This window comes from Podospora anserina, chromosome 2 (assembly GCF_000226545.1).
Source record: "Podospora anserina S mat+ genomic DNA chromosome 2, supercontig 2".
Taxonomy (NCBI): domain Eukaryota; kingdom Fungi; phylum Ascomycota; class Sordariomycetes; order Sordariales; family Podosporaceae; genus Podospora; species Podospora anserina.
The window spans coordinates 678,002-697,018 of NW_001914858.1; the positions used below are offsets into that span (position 1 = coordinate 678,002).

General features: G+C 53.8%; 7 protein-coding genes across 7 annotated transcripts; 4 read left to right on the forward strand and 3 right to left on the reverse strand.

Moving 5' to 3' along the window:
* Positions 1-2,280: 2,280 nt before the first annotated feature.
* On the reverse strand, positions 2,281-3,069 carry PODANS_2_1650 (uncharacterized protein; the record flags this gene model as incomplete). The annotated part of the gene is made up of 2 exons (XM_001910875.1): positions 2,281-2,850; positions 2,923-3,069. 2 exons carry the CDS (start codon positions 3,067-3,069, stop codon positions 2,281-2,283), a joined length of 717 nt encoding a protein of 238 aa, XP_001910910.1.
* An 881-nt stretch (positions 3,070-3,950) lies between these two features.
* PODANS_2_1660 (uncharacterized protein) lies at positions 3,951-5,026 on the reverse strand (the record flags this gene model as incomplete). Its single annotated transcript, XM_001910876.1, has 4 exons — positions 3,951-4,059; positions 4,116-4,354; positions 4,413-4,555; positions 4,633-5,026. 4 exons carry the CDS (start codon positions 5,024-5,026, stop codon positions 3,951-3,953), a joined length of 885 nt encoding a protein of 294 aa, XP_001910911.1.
* A 2,335-nt stretch (positions 5,027-7,361) lies between these two features.
* PODANS_2_1670 (uncharacterized protein) lies at positions 7,362-10,029 on the forward strand (the record flags this gene model as incomplete). The annotated part of the gene is made up of 3 exons (XM_001910877.1): positions 7,362-7,450; positions 7,520-8,381; positions 8,461-10,029. 3 exons carry the CDS (start codon positions 7,362-7,364, stop codon positions 10,027-10,029), a joined length of 2,520 nt encoding a protein of 839 aa, XP_001910912.1.
* Positions 10,030-10,812: 783 nt separating this feature from the next.
* PODANS_2_1680 (uncharacterized protein) lies at positions 10,813-12,507 on the forward strand (the record flags this gene model as incomplete). The annotated part of the gene is made up of 1 exon (XM_001910878.1): positions 10,813-12,507. One exon carries the CDS (start codon positions 10,813-10,815, stop codon positions 12,505-12,507), a length of 1,695 nt encoding a protein of 564 aa, XP_001910913.1.
* A 470-nt stretch (positions 12,508-12,977) lies between these two features.
* PODANS_2_1690 (uncharacterized protein) lies at positions 12,978-13,882 on the reverse strand (the record flags this gene model as incomplete). The annotated part of the gene is made up of 3 exons (XM_001910879.1): positions 12,978-13,334; positions 13,385-13,675; positions 13,748-13,882. The coding sequence occupies 3 exons, from the start codon at positions 13,880-13,882 to the stop codon at positions 12,978-12,980; spliced, it is 783 nt and encodes a 260-aa protein (XP_001910914.1).
* Positions 13,883-15,732: 1,850 nt separating this feature from the next.
* Positions 15,733-16,533, forward strand: PODANS_2_1700 (uncharacterized protein; the record flags this gene model as incomplete). Its single annotated transcript, XM_001910880.1, has 2 exons — positions 15,733-15,798; positions 15,859-16,533. 2 exons carry the CDS (start codon positions 15,733-15,735, stop codon positions 16,531-16,533), a joined length of 741 nt encoding a protein of 246 aa, XP_001910915.1.
* Positions 16,534-18,727: 2,194 nt separating this feature from the next.
* Positions 18,728-18,919, forward strand: PODANS_2_1705 (uncharacterized protein; the record flags this gene model as incomplete). The annotated part of the gene is made up of 1 exon (XM_001910881.1): positions 18,728-18,919. The coding sequence occupies one exon, from the start codon at positions 18,728-18,730 to the stop codon at positions 18,917-18,919; it is 192 nt and encodes a 63-aa protein (XP_001910916.1).
* Between the last annotated feature and the right edge of the window lie 98 nt (positions 18,920-19,017).

Genomic DNA, 19,017 nt, shown 5'->3' on the forward strand with positions numbered 1-19,017 from the left:
TCACTTCCTCACGGGGGTAGAAGGGGGAGCACAATGTGGGATATCTGCAGCTCCTGTGAAATGGATACCGCACTCGATGTACTCACCGGATCCGACGTTCCTCCCCTGTCCTTGGCAGCGAGATCTTTGGCCTGGATTTTCAGCAAGTCAGTATGCGATGCTACTCCTTGGCACCACGAGGGCAGCGATGGTGGTGATGGTGGTGATGGTGATGGTGATGGTGTGTGGCCCTCATACCCGTAGAATCGATACCTGCACCAGCAGGCCCGTCTCCCTGCGGCCCTCTGGGCTGGCGGAATCTCCTTTGCTGCGCATAGGGCTGGCACTACGGCTGTTCGAAGCTGAGTTGGCGGCAGAGTTGGAGTAGCCCGGCTTCAGACGGTTGGGGATGAAGCGAGCCATTATGCTAAGAGGTGGGTGGGCTGGCGCGGGGTATGCGTGTCTTTTATCTACCTTGGCACGATCGTGTAGTAGGTAATCGTTCCAAGATTTATTTTGTTCTTGCAATTGACCCTCCAATCCAATCGAAGGAGGGCCCAATCAATTACGACGTAGGTTCCAAGAGTGCCACTCTCCAATGCTGTGCTGTGCTGTGCTGTGCTGTGCTGTGCTGTGCTGTGCTGTGCTGTTCTGTTGCTGTGTTTGGTGGGTGGTGGGTGGTGGGTGGTATGTAATGTTTAAAGCGTAGGGCAGACTCGCAGAGAGCAAGGCAGATCAAAACAGGATGGCTGGCTAGCTGGCTGTCCTTCCCCAGCTTTCCCCTTCTCTCTCTCTTCTTAGTTTCGAATCAGTGGCGATGATAGGGTGGGACATGTGCGGGTAGTGGTCCGTCGTCGCAACTTTGGTTGTTGTTTGATGGATCCCTCGATGTTCCCAGTAGCTGTAGTGCCCGCACAGTCGACGTCAGGGACCCGATGACCTGGGCGGGAGCAGATCAAAGAGGTACGGATAGAAAGCTTGGAGAAGAATGGAGCTGGGAAAACGACGAGGACGTCATCCACCTAGCAACAGGGAGACACGGGGCTTGGGGGCCCAGCTAGGTATTTGTGAATTTGGGCGGTGGAGCTGTGATGGCGGGGCGCTGGTGTGCTGGACGCGTCCCGGAGGATTGGCGATGCCGAGACCTGCCCAAAAGAACTTTGGACCCGTTCAGCTGCTGGGTCTAGGGGGCGGCGCTAGGCGAAATTGGGGAGTATCTTCAGCGGCTACCAAGCTGTTTTTGGCGGTGCCCGCAGTTGACGTTATGTGTGTCTTGGTCGACGAGATATGGCTGGATGGATGGTTTTTGGTTTGGGCTCAACAAAATGAAGGAAAAAACAGGTCAAGGCATCGGGGACGGGCTCGTGTATACTCATGTGTCGTCCGCAGCGAATGCTGTTGGGCGTACAGCCGTCAATCAGCATCTGTCCATTCTCATCAGGCAGGTGGGCCGTCATTCCAACACACCCTGATTGAGGCACCTTTCGTTTGAGATGAATGCTGCTTTTGGAGCTTTGGAGGACTGGCAGATTGGACCACGCGTCGCCCTCGGGTTGCTCCCCCCTTTTAAACGAGCGGGACCGGATATTGCAAAGCCTGATGCTGCGACCAACACAGTACATTTTTCTCAATCAAACACTCTGACCACATCCCGCATGCTGCCCGCATGAACGTGCCTGAAAGTGACGGCTTCAAACCTACACCACGCCTCCTGCAACTTTGCATCAGCCTGGCCCCAGCTGTGGCCGACTGGGGTTTGCGCAACCTGATCGATCGACCTCACAAAGAGTTTCCGAGGGCTCGGGAAAAGGCAGTGATGGTCTCGACCTCCCGGCAATCTGGGTCTCCTGCTCTGTCAGGAGATGCCTACGGGATTGGGTAGCTGTTGGAAACAAAGACACCGTCGCAGCGGTGACCTTCCCGTTCGTCCCAAGTGAGCCCTGGGGCTGGACACAGAAACCGCTCACCATGCCCATTGCGTATACCGTAGTAAAAGCCTCGTGGGGTATTTTTGGGTGCCAGCCTGCCAGCATGCCAGCCCTCGGGGGCTTTGAAACCACACTCTCACCAGTGGCGCAATAATATCTGATTTGTGAAGTCTTTTCTACGCCCCCTTTTCAGCGAGATATGCACTCACACACCCTCCACCAACAAGATAATAATCCGAGCTATCCGCACTCAAGATGACATTTCCATCCAATAGCAGCAACTATTCCATAGTCCAGTCAAATGCCATGCTGACCTAATTCCCATTACCTAACTTCTGTAACACACAAGTTAACCTACAGACACAAAATGATATCATACCAGCCCAGGCGGAACAACCGCTCCATCCATCTGCTGCTCCCCATTGTTAACAACACCGGCCCGATTCCCAGCAACATTTCCGTCACAAACCAGCTCACTAAAAGCCTCAGGCCACAAAAACACCCTCTCCTCCATGGGTGTCATGACGACATACCGCGGCACAGCATTCCGACTCGACACCTTCCTCCACATATCCGCCCTCGGGTTAAACCTCGCCGGCCTTCCCCTGCCGCCCGTCTTCCTCTCATCCTCCTCCAGAATCTCCTCCAGCATCATTTGAATATCAGCAAAGCTCCCAAACGGCAAATACTTGATACCATGCTCAACACAATACCCCTCCAACCTCAACCCCTTCCTCGCAAACAACACATCCGCCTCCCTCATTGCAGGCGAATCAGAGACCCCATCCCCAATAAACACAATCAACGGCACCTCCTCCTCCTCCACCTCCTCCTCAACCTCCCTCCTCGCCTCCATCATACTCAACCCCTTATCATGACCCAGCTGACTCCCCCCATGCCTCCAAACCGGCCTCCACTCCGACCCATCATGTGTAATCTCCGCCTCGTTAGCAACAATATCAATCATGGCCGATTGCTCCCCCCCAAAAAACTCATCCAGCACCCTTCTTCAAACCGGCTTCAGCCCAGCACTGATGACATGGAATGGGATCCCCTCCCTCAGATAAAACTGGTGAAATCCGGCAAACCCAGGGTCAATTCCTAGCTGTTGGGACATGAGCTCGAACCCGTCATCAAAAGGGACGTTCAAGCTCCCCCACATTTCTTCGACACGTCCTTGAGGGTGCGTTGCCCCGAGGCGATCTGGGCGTCGAGAAGCTCCCGCTTGGAGGGGCCGCACCCGTACGTGTTGAAGAGGATGTGGCCTGTGTCTTGGAGGGAGATTGTGCCGTCGAAGTCTGCTGGAGAGTTAGTGTTGGGTTTGGTAAATGGGGGAGGGGAGGAACAGGCCGGAGAAGCAGACAATCTTGCGCTTTTTGTTCGTGGCCGGGACTGCGTCACCTGCCTTGGAGGCTGGGGCTGGAGGAGGGGAGACAGCGGAGGGCATCTTGTTGGTGGTAAATCGAGAAAATTATTGACAGTGAGTTTGAAGGTAGGTGGGCCAAAAGTGAGAACAGCCATGAAGAGGAGCAAACATTGGAAGTATCCGGATATGCCCCCTCACAAACCAACCACCAGCTTGACTGGCCACCCGGAACCCCGGAGATCTCATCTCTGGCGCTTCCAATCGCTGGATAGCAGCTAACCTGGCAGCCGCGCGCGGGTTTGAGATGGGCCTAAGTTAGGAAAATGCCACGGGCCGAGAGCTACAGCGCGGGTTTCCCCCGTAACGCTTTCCATTGCCGACATTCTTGGGGCAGCTGACTCGCGGTATGGACAAACACCCGTGGAAGAAACGGCCTCGCTGCAAATGCAGGTACAAACTCGCGCGTTTTGCCTCTAGTCCTACTGCAGGAACCAAGCAGCATATTCTGGGCTGGACGAAAGTAGACAAATTTGGTAAATTATCTTCGTTCCTCTATATATCAGCTTTTTAGAGTCCTGTGTCCCTGTAATAATCAAAGTAAACCATGGAGTTTCAAGGAGGGCTGTGGGATATCATCAAATATTTCATAAACTCGCTCGTTTCAAAAAAGCACCAATCTACGCAGAGACCTTGGCACTGTACTTTGACGCCGCCTTGTCAAACAAATCACTCTTTTCCGCCAGGTCCACCAGGAGAGGGTGTTGAGCGTCTGTGGCTTCGAGAAGACTAAACACAAAGTCAGCATTGATACTGGTTTGGAAGTTGGGCTCCGGGACACATACGTCTTCTGCTCCGCACCATCCTTGCCGGCAATGACGTTCAGCACCAGAAGGTTGGCGATGGCCTCGGCGAACTTTGGCTCCTTTTTCAAGGCCTGGTCGAGAGCAGCTTGGGCCTCTTCTGTTCTGCCAAGGTGAAGCTCGGCAACGGCCTGGGAGACGAGGGACCGGACTGATGATGTAGCGGGTGCTTGCGCGAGCTCCTCAAAGACGTAGAAGGCTTGTTGGTACTTCTCACCGCCCTGCAGCAAACATATCAGTGTGTGACCCTTAGAAGGAAAATCCTGGGGTAGCACGAACCAGCCTCAACCCAACCCAAGACTCTGCCAAGTTCACCAACAAACTGTCCTGCGCCCACCGCCGCGCGGCGGTAACCTCCTTGACGGCAAGGTCATTTCTGTTTTGTTGCAGATGGATCTGCACAATAAGCGCAACGGCGTCCACTGTTCAACCACCACCTCGTCAGTTGTGTCCCTTCAGTCGTTTGCCTGCCGTAGACTAGATATAGAATGTAACCCACAGCTTCCCTGGTGTTGCGAAAGAAGCGCCAAAGCCTCCTCACTCTTGCCCGCAGCCTGCAATACTGTCCCGCCCACAACCTGTACTGTAGTGTTGTCGGCCGCTGACTCTGCGAGCTTCTCGATGATGCCAACCGCCTTGTCGCCGTTCCCAAGCGCTTGCTCGGCCAGGGCAGCGATGGCCTGCAACTCTGGCTCCTTCTCGCCCGTTACGTCGGCGAGGGCATCCTCGGCCTGGCCTAGAGCGATGCGAGCTCGCAGCTGGAGGACACGGGCGGGGAGCTCGTTCTCGGAGGACAGGGTGGAAACATCGTAGTCGACCACTTCTTGGTATTGTCCTTGGTGAAAGTGGTTGTGGATGTTGATGAGTTCGCCTTCGGCCGAGTAGGGATCCATTTTGGGCTTTGCTGTGTGGTTTTGGGCTGGGAGAAGGTGAAGTGAGTGGTGAAGCTGTTGTCAGTGGCCTCTTTCCCCTGTAGTTTAATTGACCCGACGTGGAGCTTTCCTGGGCGCGGTGGGATGCGCTGCGGAACAAACCGTTGCCAAGTAGGGGGTTGCTCCAGGGTTAGGGTCTGGATGGCCCACCTATGGTTCCCAGCGCTGAAAGCTTCCACTGAGAGCTTCACTTTGGCACTGGAGCTTGGGGCAGCTCAAGAAACAGGCGATCTAACGACATCGACACCGAGAAACTAAGCGATGTTCATCAGGGAGAGATCTAAACACAGTTTGATATCATCGTCGACGACCGATTATACAACATCTTGAAATGTCATAAAGCATTTGAACAATTCCGGCCGAGCATGGAACCTGGATTGACTTTGGCAAGCAGTTTACCAACATCACAGCATCGTTGGGCCATTTCTGGGTCGGAGATCAAACAAACATCATGCGCCAACTCCCACGACAATATCATTCCTTCTTATTATTACAACTTTGAATGAAGCTTTCCAACCTCGGCATCTGATCACTCACACCTTCACACTGAATACCAGCATCAACGAGCACCGCCATCGCCTCCTACTCGACATTGAGCTTTGGAAGCTCTGGTGTGAAGGAGCTTACATCGGGTCATCCTCACCATCACTGCCGTCCTTTCGGATAGTTCTTTGGCTCAAATGGCGGCGAGTGGTCTCTCAGCCACACCGTGAACTCCGACGGCGCCGGTTAGAAGGAATCATTCGATGCCTGGATCGCAACGGTTCAAGCAGGCGGTCATCTTAGCTAAGTATAATCCTCTTCATTATCGCGGAATTTACTCCACCGTTCGTCACAAAGCCTGGGTTGCACGACTTGGAAAGTTGAAACAGTTAGACTGTCATCATCATCCCTGCCGTCTCTCATTTCGTTGCTTGCCAACCAGTGCTCTCTCACTCCATCTCCCCCACACCGCATGAATCTGGCCCAACCCATCCAGTTGGCCAGGTCTTCGAATGGCCAACCCAAGATTCCCTTTTGTCCGCTTTCCTATCCTGGCGAGATGCCTCGACGAAAAGAGCTTCTTCAGGTTCGATCGCCATGCCGTGCACACGGCATGGATGATTCAAGTAGCTTTCTTCAACCTCACAAGCCCGATCAAAGGTTCAGTAAAACTTCTTCTCCAGATGCCGTACCATTTCTCTCAATTGTTGGTTGTTCGTTGAACGCTAGCGAGGGGTCGAAACATGAAACTGTTGCTTTCTCAAGGCTTCAAAACTCGCGATGAACCTCGACATGGGACTCCCATGCTTGGAAGAGGAGTCCTTCGGATATCACAACCGGACCCCTGTCAGGCAAGGTGCGGCAACACCTTGCTCTCTTCATTTGCTTTCGTCAGAAATTCTCCGTCCGATGTTCTTTTTCAGGACTGCAACCTTCCTTCTCACGTCTTTGGATGCTGGTGCTCGGACGTGCTATACTTGTCACCCGCTCTTGCAGCGAAGGGACGTATTGAAGTCGGCGGTTGGAAACACTTGCTTCCGCTGCAGAGACGGGAGCGATCCTATTTTTGTTGGACCTATCTAGGAAGTTATCAACAAGTGTTGATGATGAGTCTATGTACAAGACAAACAAGTTTTGAGCAACATATGCCGAATACAATTCCCATACCGGGCCAAGAGACATAAACAAGTCTGGATACACAAACCCCTTCTCACAAAAAAACTGGTGTTCATGTTTGATACTTTATCCGTCGTTTCTAAGTAACCCTCCCTGATTGGTGGATATGGAATCGAATCGTAGTGTGGTGGTTACATAGCGTGCCTTAATATAGCACCCCGGTCATGTCCCGTCTTGCCGCAAATGGTCCCCAGTGCCGACAGGGGGCCTTCTTCTGCCAAGGGGTTCTCGAGGAGTTCTTGGGATTCGGGTCTCAGAGTTCGGCCATGGCGGGGATCCCGCCCCTTCACCACCAGCCGCCCTATGACAGTGGTATCGTTCGGCGATGGCTTGGGCGCACCACGATGGAAGCATACAAAGGGTGGTCATGCCCCCCTGCTGCTCATCCTCGCCTCCGCCACAGCCGTTTGTTGCTCAAGGATTCTTACCTTGTCGCTCTCTCTCTTTCTCTCTTCACAAACCCAGGCACAGGTTGTCCAGTGTCATGAATATCTCTTGGGTACTCTCCAACTGTTGATGGATCCTTTCTAATCAAACTTTCTCTTCTCCGCTGCCGGCTTGTGTTCTTTCTTGGTTTCTTATGTGTTGTGCTTTTCCTTCTTTTTCTTCTCAGGGTCAGCATCTTATATTGCGGGACATGGAGATAACCATACCTCCACGAGACCATGGACCTTCGACTTTTCGATATGCGTGGGATGAGAACGGTGAGGTGACACAGATGACAAGGTAAGCTTGACTTTTCTGTTCGCAGTCCAGTCTTCGGACGAAACCTGTCTAACACACACATGTCTCCAGAGTACGAGAGGACCAGCCATCCCCACTAGTCACACCACGACCTATCCCAGGTCGACAAACTATTCAATGGCCCTTTCAGAGCATCGTTACCGAGACGGAAATCGCCTCCCCGACAACGACGACACACTTCCACCATCACCACCATTATCATCACAGACGGGCGACGACAGCTACGACTTGGCGACCATGGCTACAAAGGAGGAGAGATAGCGACGGGCACTCGATAGCGAGGAATTTGGTGCCAGATTACGTCGTCAACTACCTCCGAGGTGAGACACCAGAAACTGTGTCGAAGCGGAAGTATATCCACTATGGGGTGGGCAAAGAGGGGAAACGCCCACTGCCGGGGAGTTCGCATCGGCATCTCCAATCAAGAGCGGCCGAGTTTGGAGGATTTTACGATTCGGAGTCTTCAGAAGAGAGAGGGAGCGGTGACTCTGGTGGTGATCAAGAGCGCCTGGGTTTCGGCAACGAGAAACGGCGAGGAGGTGATGGCAGGGCGTTGAGGAATACTCTTCTTGTGGGGTGGAGGGCCGGGGTGGCTTTTAACACGCTGGTCGGGTTTGTGATTTTGATTGTGGGGTTCATCTGTCTGATACTGGCGATATCGAAGGCTTCATTGCTTGGAGGGGGTGGTGGGAGACTGGCGGTTTTCACGGGGAGTTGCGCGGCAACTACGAGGATTGACTGGGGATTGCATGCCGTTATTAACGTGTTTTGTGTGGTGTTATTGGCGGGGGCACATTATGTGTTTCAGGTGCTGAGCAGTCCGACGAGGGAAGAGGTCGATGAGGCTCATCGGAAATGGCAATGGTTGGATATCGGGGTGCCAAGCTTTCGAAATTTGAGGTTTATTGGGAGAGTGAGGGTGGTGCTGGCGGTTGTGGTTATGGGGGCGGCGGTTGTTACTCAGATAATGTGAGCTTTCCCGGAGACAACAGAGGGAGAAGAAGAGGCTAACAATCCACAGGTATAATGCGGTAATCTTCACTTCGCAAACAGCGCCTGACTTCAAGGCTGCTGTCGTTACGGATGCCTTCACTCGAGGCGCATCATTCAGCAACGCTACGGAAAACAACAATGGCGGACTGAGCCGACTCGAAATTCTCAGTCTTCAGCGGCAAGCAAGCAGCGACGGCATGGCCAATTTGACGAGATCCGACTGCTTCATTCAACTCGACCGCACCCTTGAGTCCGACCTATCAGCCATTCTGCTTGTTTCCAACATCAACTCGCCTTCTTCGCTTCTCCAAACCGCTGCAGGACCCCGGACCTCGCCTTTCAGCTCGATCGTGTCCGACCAGTCCACAATTCGTTACTGTCTCTCCGCTCCTCTTATTCAGCCAAAGACGTGCGAAGTCAACCTCAATGCCTCACTGCTGGGCGTTGTCGCCCTCCTCAACTCCTTTGCGCTGGTAGCAGGCGCCTCCATTCTCTTCAAGCACCACTCCCGCTTCTCGCCTCTATGCACCCTCGGTGATGCCATCAACTCCTTTCTCAGGGAGCCCGACACTGCCACCCAGCAGTCCGGCTCACTCCTGTCCAAGAAACAGGACGTCTTGACCGGCCGCTGGGGAGCGGGCATTAACGAGCCAGCCAAATATTACATTCCCACCCACCATTACTGGATCAAATCCGTTTCTTTCACCAACCTCACCACCTTTGTAGTGGTTTGGACGGTTATCGCCTCCTTGGTAATTGTTGCCCTGGCAACATCCGTCTGCCACGATCCAGAGCACCTCCTTACATCGTTTCCGTCAACTCTGCTCGGAGCGAAATCGCTGGTCATGTTTCCGGGGGGTATCCCACCTGCGGGCGCGGCTATCATTACTGCCCTCCCACAACTTGGGCTGGTACTTCTTTATCTCACGACGAACAGCATTCTTACGAGTTATCACTTATCCCACGAGTGCTCACTCTTCGCGGTCTCACCCCGCCCACTTAGACTTTCTTCGCCTTTTCCCCAGGGCCTTCAGACTAGCAGTTTATTTCTCACGCTGCCGCGCCCGCTCTCGTGGCTGCTTATTTTTGGTTTTGTCGCGCTGGGCTTTCTTCTCTCTCAATCATTCGTTTTGGTGTCGGTCACTACTGGTGACATGACCGCCAACGCTGTCGGCCTGAGCGGTGTCGGGCTGTTGGCTCTGCTCTCGCTGTTGCTCATTCTATTGTTGCTAGTCTTGGGGTTAGGGTTGCGAAAGGCCCCTCCTGCTGGTCTTCAGGGGTGGGAGCTGAAAGGGAACCCTATGGTGCTGGAAGGGGGGAGTTGCTCGGCTGTTGTTGCTGCTAGGTGTCATTATCATCAGTTTTTTGTGCCGGGGGGGAATGGGACGAGGGATGGGACTACGATTAGTGGGGGGGAGAGGAGGAGGGAGCAGAGTATTTGGAAGCAGGAGTTGATTTGGGGGGTTATTAAGCCGGGGGTTGGGATGGAGGTTGGGCTTTGTGGGTTCGGGAGGGGGGAGGCTCAGGATGGGGTGGGGAGGTTAGGGGTGGGGAGGTGTTATGCTTGATCTTTTGACTTTTTGGCGGAGGGTTTATTTGCTTTGTTTTGGGGATGGAGTTTAAAGCGGCCGGTTGCTGCTGGTTTTGGATTGGGATTATCTGGCCTAGAGCTGGGTAATGGGATTGGGTATGAAGACAAGAGCTGGAACTTGGACTTGCAGAAATGGAGGAATGAAAATGGACAGATACCCCGGAGGATTTCTGCTTATGAACAGAATTTTGACTAGTTGAACATAGATAGCAAATGAGAATGAGAACTCCCAGAGTTACATATCATCTCTTTGTTTCACTACTTTTGCATCTCCGTATGTTGAGATGCTGTGAGTGTTATGTTATTTTCTAGTACATGCAGCAGCCCTCCGCTACAGACGGCTTATTCAGAATCGAACCAATCCCCTTTCAAGCTCTGCTTTGTCAGTCCACGATTCGGAAAACTGTCGACAGCCAACAGTAGTCCGAGCCTATTACCGTTGGACGGCTGCACGTTTTCGGCAGCAAACCCCACCCAGTGACGCAACTCTCCTCCAGAAGCCGAAAGCAAGCGATCCTGGTGAGAGAGAATGCCCTGCCCCAGCACAGCCTCACGTCCAGTTTGGACATATTCCTTCAAGAAGCCCAACTGTCTCATCTTAATATCATCTCACACTCTAAACAAACAAAGTGGGGGGTCAATTGTCTTAGACGCTTACAACCGCACTTACATCAACTCACATGATAGCTTGAGATTACCTACTGAACACCTTCAATTTGACATACCACTTACACTGTGAGGATCAACTCGGCCGGACATCATGGACTCATTCAAATTCCTCAAACGTCGCACGACGGAGCTCTTCAACTCCCTCCCCTCATCACTCCCCGCCATCAAAAGCCCTACCTTTGGCAGCGGCAACAGCAACATCATGAGGGGCACCTGGGAAAAGCTTCAGCTCCCGCCTCTTCCGAGATCAGGCCACACAGCCGACATCGTCGACGGCACCGTCTACATCTTCGGCGGCGGCAACGACAACGACGTCCACACCATCACCCTTCCCGCAAGCGGAGCCCAAGCCGATTACTACACCATCAAGGCCAAACCCGTCAAATCCACCGCCCCTAAACCCAAAGACCCCAACCCCGACGTCCCTTCCATCTCCATTGAAGAAACCCCCAACGACGAGCCCCAAAACCTCTCCGACATTTCTCTCACCTCCCCTCCTCCCGGGTCAAAAGACAAGGGAAAATCCCCCGCCTCACCCACCTCTTCCCTCCCAGACATCCCCCCTCCCCGCAAAGGCCACGCCTCTGCCGTGATCGGTCACAGGATCTTCCTCTTCGGCGGTTCATCCCCCTCAACCCCCTCCCAACCCCTCAACGAATCCGGCCGCGTCTGGATCTTCGACACCCGCACCCACCTCTGGTCCTTCCTCGACCCAGCCCTAGCCACACCCGCCCATCCCTCCCCTAGGTTCAACCACGCAGCAGTATCAACCCCGAAACCAGACAACTTCTCCCCCTCTTCCCATCCTTCCGGCCATACCACATGGAAAGAATGGGCCTTAGGAACCGACACCACCAACCTCCACGAGCAGGGAATCCCCCAAGATCCCGTGGTGGGTTTCCTCGCGGAAAAAGCGCGTGATCTTGACTCTGAAGGTTACGGGACGTTTATCATTTCCGGTGGTACCCTGCCCTCAGGGGAGGCGTCAGATGAAACCTGGGCGTTTGACGTCCACTCTTCTACCTGGCAGCCTCTCCCTTCTTCCCTTTCCCCGGTGACAGGTGGGTGTAGTCTCGCGCTGGCAAAGAACAGGTTGTATAAGCTCGGCGGCGGGGAGGGTGGTGGTGGCGGTTCTGACAAGCTCACAATGGAGTATTTATCCCTCTCCCTTGACTCCTTCAACGATGTTGCTTCCGCGGGGGAGGAGGTGTTGGTTACGGCGAAGGGTGGCTGGAAACCTATTCTACCGGGGAAGGAGGATGTGGGGTATAAAACTCCGGACTTGACCGCCGTCCCTCTTGATGACGACGACGACGACAACAGTGCCAGTTTTTGGCCAGCAGCGAGGACGAACGCTTCGTTAAGTGTAGTGACGATTGGTGGTGTCAATGGAAGAGAGTATTTGTTGCTTGCGTTTGGGGAGGACGGGCAAGGTGGGAAGATGGATGATGTTTGGGCTTTTTTGACGCCAAAGTCGGGGCATGAAAAGGGGCGGCATGGGGTGACGGAGGGGAGTTTTGTCAAGGCGCAGGATGCGGTTTGGGATGGGGTGGGGGGGTTGCTTGGTGGTGGGAGGGATAGACACCAGGAGGGGAGGTGGTTTAGGGTTGAGATGGGGGTTGAGGATGAGGAGGATGATGATAGTTTGGATGGGCCCGGGGGGAGGGCACAAGCCGCGATGGCGAGTATTGGGGACTTGGACGAGAGTGGGGTTGTGATTTGGGGGGGTGTTGTTGGACAGGGGAATAGGGTGAAGGGGGATGGGTGGGTGATGAGGTTGAAGTGATTTTTGGTGTGCAGACCAGTTGGGTACACAGGACACTGGTTCGGACAAGATTCGGTTTTTATTTTACTGTCAGTGATGATTTTTTTTTTTTTTAGCAAGGCAGCTTCTGTTGGTGGAAGAAATAGTTCCTGCAGTGTCAGTTATTGAATGATTACGGGGCTCAATATCGAGCCACCCCCTTGGCATATTTGATTTTGACTTGTCATCATTCATAAGAACTGAAGTTCCAAAAAAACAATTCGTAATGTGACGATGGCGATCACAAGCATCGAAGCAAGCAATGTATTCAAGCCGTCCTATATACTCTTGACCCCCCCTTTCCAAGCTGCGAATGCCTGTCAACACTTTTTGTACACTCACCCCCTCGTCCCCCTCTATCATCATCACATCATATAATAAGCCCTGTTGTAGTGTGAAAACATCTAGTTTTGTAACCACATAAAATCAAACCACTCCCCCCTCTCTAAAAATTACAAATCCGACCTGGTAGTCTCCACCCCCCAAGGCTCACTCGTCAGGTTCGTCAGTCCCGCGCTATTCTCACAAGTGTCCCTCCCGCTCACAGGACCCGGCTTGGGCGCCTTGCTCGCATCGTTCAAGCTCTCCTTGAGCGCGGTGAGGAGCTGCTTGGTGGTCTCGGGAGTCAGGTCCTCGTAGTACTCGTCATTGATCTGGACCATGGGCGCGTTGACGCACGCCCCCAAACACTCGACCTCGATGAAGGTGAAGAGGCCGTCGGGGGTGGTCTCGCCTTGCTTGATGCCGAGGTGTTCCTTGATTGCCTTGACGATGGCGTCTGAGCCGCAGCCGCCGAGTTGGCAGGGGGTCTGTTATGTATAGTTAGAAATGGTTATTGATAGTGAAGGGGGGGACGTACGGTCGTGCAAGCCTGGACGTGAAACTTGCCCACGGGGGTTCGGTTGTACATGGTGTAGAAGCTGGCCACCTCGTAGACGCGCATGGGCGGCATCTCGAGGATGCGGGCGACCTCGTTCATGACCGAGATGGAGGTGAAGCCGTGCTGACGCTGGCCGAGGTCGAGGAGGGGCATGACGGCTGCTTTTTTGTACTGGGGGGGGTAGCGCTTGAGGATCTCGGTGATGATTTTCTCGTTTTGGTCGGTGAACTTGAAGGGGATGGAGGGGTTGTTGTCGGGGGTGTTGCGGTGCTTTTTTTTTTGAAGTTTAGTCTCCATTCAATATTTATAGCTTGGGGGAAGCGGGGGGGGGGGGAGACTCACCACCATGAGGGTGTCGCTTTGCCTCCTCGCCGACATGGAGATGGCGCGGGTCTGGAGTGGTGACGAGGAGGGGGCAGCCACCCTGCTCACGGAGCGGAGGGCTGTCCGCATGACGGGGGCCAGCTTGCTCGCCATTGCTGCAGTGGTGGACTAGAGGGGTGGTTGAGCAATGGACGGAGGTTGTGGTTGGAGGGGGTGGCCGGCGGCGACGTCGAGGGGGAGGTTATCTTCAGGTTTGGGTTCGTCGTCGTCAATCAATTGACGATTGGCAAGCTCCCCAGTCTTGCTGCTCAATGGCCCGGGACCCACCTTGCGTTGACAATTGGTGGGGTTTGATTGGGTGAAATCGGGGCTTGTGCGGTTTATTCAATTACCCGATTTTATAGCTGCGCTCGACCGTTTTATTCAGCATTGGAGCTCATGGAGCTCCAGCATCATTTTCCCTCGAGTTATGTGTAAACACCGTCTACTAATTCCGAAACCCTCTTTTTGCTCGTCAAAAATATCCTTTCAGACCAAAAACCACAATCGACTGGAGAACGATGTGAAGCTTCAAGGCCAAGAAGAATTTAGTCCTGAGGTATGCTGAGATGAAGCTTTGAGAGGCTCGCTCCCACCTTTGGTGCCCCTTTGGCCGAACAAGGCGTTCGCGATGACACGGCCAAGTCCAGGCAAGCTCATGCCCAGTCTCCGGCTGGGTTGCTGTCAGCCTTTTGGTTCTCGAAAACGTGGACGACTTGGTGTAATATCCGGCACAGTATGGCATCTATTCAATGCCTCCTCAGCCAAGCAGTCACCGACATTCCTTGTGTCCTCCTAACATAACCCTGAAAGGGGCTGTCTATTGACAGGCCAAGCAAGCGCTTTCAAGTGAACAGACGGCTGAGATTGATTACGTTTACAGTCTTCTTGAGACCGCCCAGACCTTTTCCATCTACTCTGTTATTGCCTTTCTCTTTTATCCAGCCCTATATATTCTGTCGGGCTCCAATTGTGCCCCCTTGTTTCGACATGCCGCCTTCAATCTATGTCAAGCCATGGCAGCCATGGCAAGCATGCCATCCGATATCAAGATGACACTAGACTCGACCAGCTGCGAGTGCGCGCCGGTGAGATTCCATGTATGGTTCGGGAGGCTTTCCGAACGAGTCCTCCTTTTTTGACATCACGGAATCTCTCAGCTTTGATTGCGACGGGGTGACGGCCTGCTGCTCTCACATGAGGGAGACACCCCCTTCCCGGGTTTGGGATGTTTTATTTATTACTTCCATCAATCGCAGTCAGTCAAACCGTATCGCTTAATGCAACGCGGTGGATGGGTTTTTCCGTCGGGCGGCAGCCATGGCTTCCGTGGTATTGCAGACGACCTTTGAATATCAGATCGACAACAACATGGCTGTGCCGGACCGGCCGTCAGAGATATCTTATTCGCCAGACGGCTCAACTGGGACAGTCTCCGTCTCGTTCCTATTTAGGACAGTGGTCATCCGGCCGTACTCTCTCGCAGTCCAGGTGACTTGGGCGGGATACTGCCTAAAGTCCGGAGCCAAGGGGCGGGTACGGCATTGAGACTGGCGAGTGCCATTGCGTGGCTGCCGTCCAACCCATTTACCGCGAAACGCGGAGCGCAATCTATCCCCAGTTTATCTGAATAGATTGACCTCCTGTTCAAGTCCGGGGCCCCGCGAAAATATCGACTACCGACACGGCCGGCCGCCTGTGCCTCTTCCCAGTCCATCGCTACCCAGCCATGGCCTTGGTTGGCTGGAATAGGGATGCCGTCATCTACAATTTAGGTGCACGTCTTGACATGTCCGGGACTTAGGAATTCGGTGCCTTTCTCGGGCGAACAGACGGGAGTAGGAGGCTCAAGAATGGCATAAATACAAAGGGGGCGACCGCTGGTAATCGAAAACCGTCCTAGAGTCACATCAAGGCAACCTACTTGACAAGTCCTGGACACTCAGCCCTGACTACACGCCACCATGAAGTTCTCCTTCATTGCCCTCCTGGCCTGCGGCCTCACGGTCGATGCTCACGCCATCTTCCAGGTATGTCAGCACCAGTCACCATCGAGGCAGGAGTCGTTTTCACGCTGACAATCAAGGCAGAAAATCTCAGTCAACGGACAAGATAAGGGTCAGCTCACTGGCATCCGTGCTCCCAACAACAACAACCCAGTACAGAATGTGAACGACCAGAACATGGCCTGCGGACAGCCCGGCTCCAAGTCCAACACGGTTGTCAACGTTAACGCTGGTGACCGTATCGGTGCCTACTTTGGGCATGTCATCGGCGGAGCCCAGTTCCCTAACGACCGAGACCATCCCATCGCTGCCTCTCACAAGGGTCCCGTCCAGGCTTACCTTGCCAAGGTCGACAATGCTGCTACTGCCAGCTCCAACGGCCAGAAGTGGTTCAAGATCTGGCACGAAGGCTTTGATCAAGGCAGCAGGAAGTGGGGTGTCGACACTGTCATTCAGAACCAAGGCTGGACGTATTTCAACATCCCGCAGTGCATCGCGCCGGGCCAATACCTCCTGCGCGTTGAGCTTTTGGCTCTCCACTCGGCCAACCAGCAAGGCCAGGCTCAGTTCTACAAGTCTTGCGCTCAGATCAACATTTCGGGCTCGGGCTCCTTCACTCCTTCTCAGACCGTCTCTTTCCCCGGTGCCTACCAGGCCAACCACCCCGGTATCCTCACCAGCATCTACGGTCTCACAGGCCAGCCCGACAACGGCGGCAAGCCGTACAGCATCCCGGGCCCTGCTCCCATCTCTTGCTAAGCTTTTGAGCCGCGGCTTGGCTTCTCCGGGGAAACAAACATGATCCTCGGCTTGTGGGGACGGGTGAAGAGGAGCCCCCCAAGTATCCAGCAAAAGATAATGGCGACTGGGTGGGTAGGTGGTTTGTGGGCAGATGTGTGTATCTATAGGTTATTATGAGACGGTCGTACATTGTGTGAGATATCCGCATGCATAAACAGCATCATGCATCATGGAGGAGCAAGCAGACACTACAATGATCCACAAGCCAACTGCAAGGTCCAATTCGTTTCCACAGTGACCTTTTCTCGCCTCGGCGCCTTTCTCGCAAGGCGAGGAAGCGGGCCTCCACAATGACATGGAAGCTTCGGATGCATCGCCATGCTTTTTCCATGCAAAATTGTCGGAAAAGCACGAGCCAAGTGGATGAAGTCCTGGGACCTGCAGGCGGGTTCTCCCGTAGGAAAATGTATGTACATGACATTGCTACCACTAGTCAGGGACAGTTCGGGTTTTCTCGGTATATTCTGATATTTGGGATCGACGGGCACCGGGTGATGTTTGCTGACTCTTGTCCATTTGTTGATGTGTTTCTTCTCACGGCCGGCACCTGTGAAAAGTGAACGGTTGGCGCCGCACAACGTGCATGACACCTGCAGGAAGCCAGCCAAACAGCTTCCAGCGAGGCTGATAGCATGCTACAGCCAAGAGATGCCATCTCACATCGGTAACCCCCCACTCAAGCAAGCATGGCAGCACAGCTTCACAGCTTCATTAGCTGTTGGGACATTCAGGACATTGGGCAGAGCAGAGCAGCCTTGCCGGTTCGATGAAGTGACAAACGCGAAGGCGCGATATCAAGGTTTTTTGTTTTTCTGATAAAAAGGATTGCGATAAGCGATTGGTTGTCGAGGTTGTGTCTCGTCACCGCTGGACGGTTGAATGCGGATTTCTTCACAGGGACAAGGTGATGACAGGGCAAAAGGTGATCAGTGCTCGATATGGCACCAAGCTTAGCTTGAGCTTGGACGCTGTTACCCCACTCCTCGGCAGCCACGGTGCCACCACAAGCAGGGAAGCCCGCCTTTGGATTGCGCCGCTCTCACCTCGTCAGCGCATCCTTTTTCTTCAACAACAATTCGCCCTTTCCCGCCTCTCTTCACCTCTTTCACTCTACTCTACCTCCCTCTTTCCACAAGGCCGCCCTTTCTGATTTCCTCCCGACCTCCAGGCATCAGCCCAACCAGTAAGTAGTTCTCAAACACATCTTTCGTCACTCAACATACCGGTCGATTTTACCGGCGCCGCCCGGTGGACACCGTTCAGACGCCCCGCGGTTCCCGTTCCGGTCAGTGCAGAAATGGGGTCTCGGGGTACATGCTCGCTGCATTCACCAAGCTGAGTCGTTCAGGGTGAGGTGCTTTTCGCCATAGCACCCTTGCCGAGCCGGGTGACCTCTCACCCTCTGCTGGAGTTTGCTCGAGCGGGTCATTGGACGAAACCGCCGAGTGGTGGCAGTCAAAATTCGCGCAGTGGGAAGACGAACCACCCACTCAGCCTTTTTGGGGGTGGGAGAGGGGTGTGTGAGCTGCCGTACCTCCGTGCCTCCGGTGGCCAAGCTTTATCGTTTCTGCCGCCGCGGGCTCCACCGGCGGTATTTTGTTTCCTTCCCTCCCACCCGCGAGAGAGCTTCCATCTTTCTCTTCTCCCTCTTTTTTCCTCTTCAACCTCACTCGACAACTCTGTTTCTTGCCCTGCGCAGCAGCAGACTGCCACCCCCTCAAATACCCCAATTGGCTCGTCGTCGTCAGAAAGAAAACGTCTTGTGTTGTTCACACCCTTCTACCTACTACCTACCCTACTTGCACCTCGTACCGCAACCTTAAACTGTAAGCAGTCTTTTGCTCGCCAATTGGTCCGACCGAGCACCTTTTTTTTTATACCAGTTTTCACATGCCCCGTTGTCAATGGCTCTGCGCCGAGTGGTGTTTTGAGTCCTTTTCGGAGTGTCTCAGTCGAGGGACCCGAGCTTTGGCAACATGACGGATGCCAAGCGATGTTTGGAGCGGCGTCGCAAACAACAACACGCGATCAATGCGACAATCTGATTTTATTCAAGACTTTCTGAGCTGCTCACTCGCATCAATTGTCTTGTTTCTTTCAATTGCCAGAACATCCTTTGCTAACAAAACGTCTCACAGCCTTAATAACTAAAATGGCCGCCATCAGCACCGTCGTCGCTCGCGACACCTATGCCGCCCTCTCCAAGCGCCAAAACTGGGCTGCCCAGGAGCCCGGTGTCATCACCGTCTTCTGCATCGTCGGCGTTGTCGGCATCGGTCTCATCTGCCTCTTCATCTACAAGAAGTTGGTCGCCCGCAGGGAAAGACGCCAGGCTGTTGTCTAAATGACACATCACCCTGACTCTGCTTTTAAATCACAGAGGCGTTGGAAGACGGGGAAGATGGAAGGGCGGGTTGGAATGAAGTAATGATTCTTTTAAAA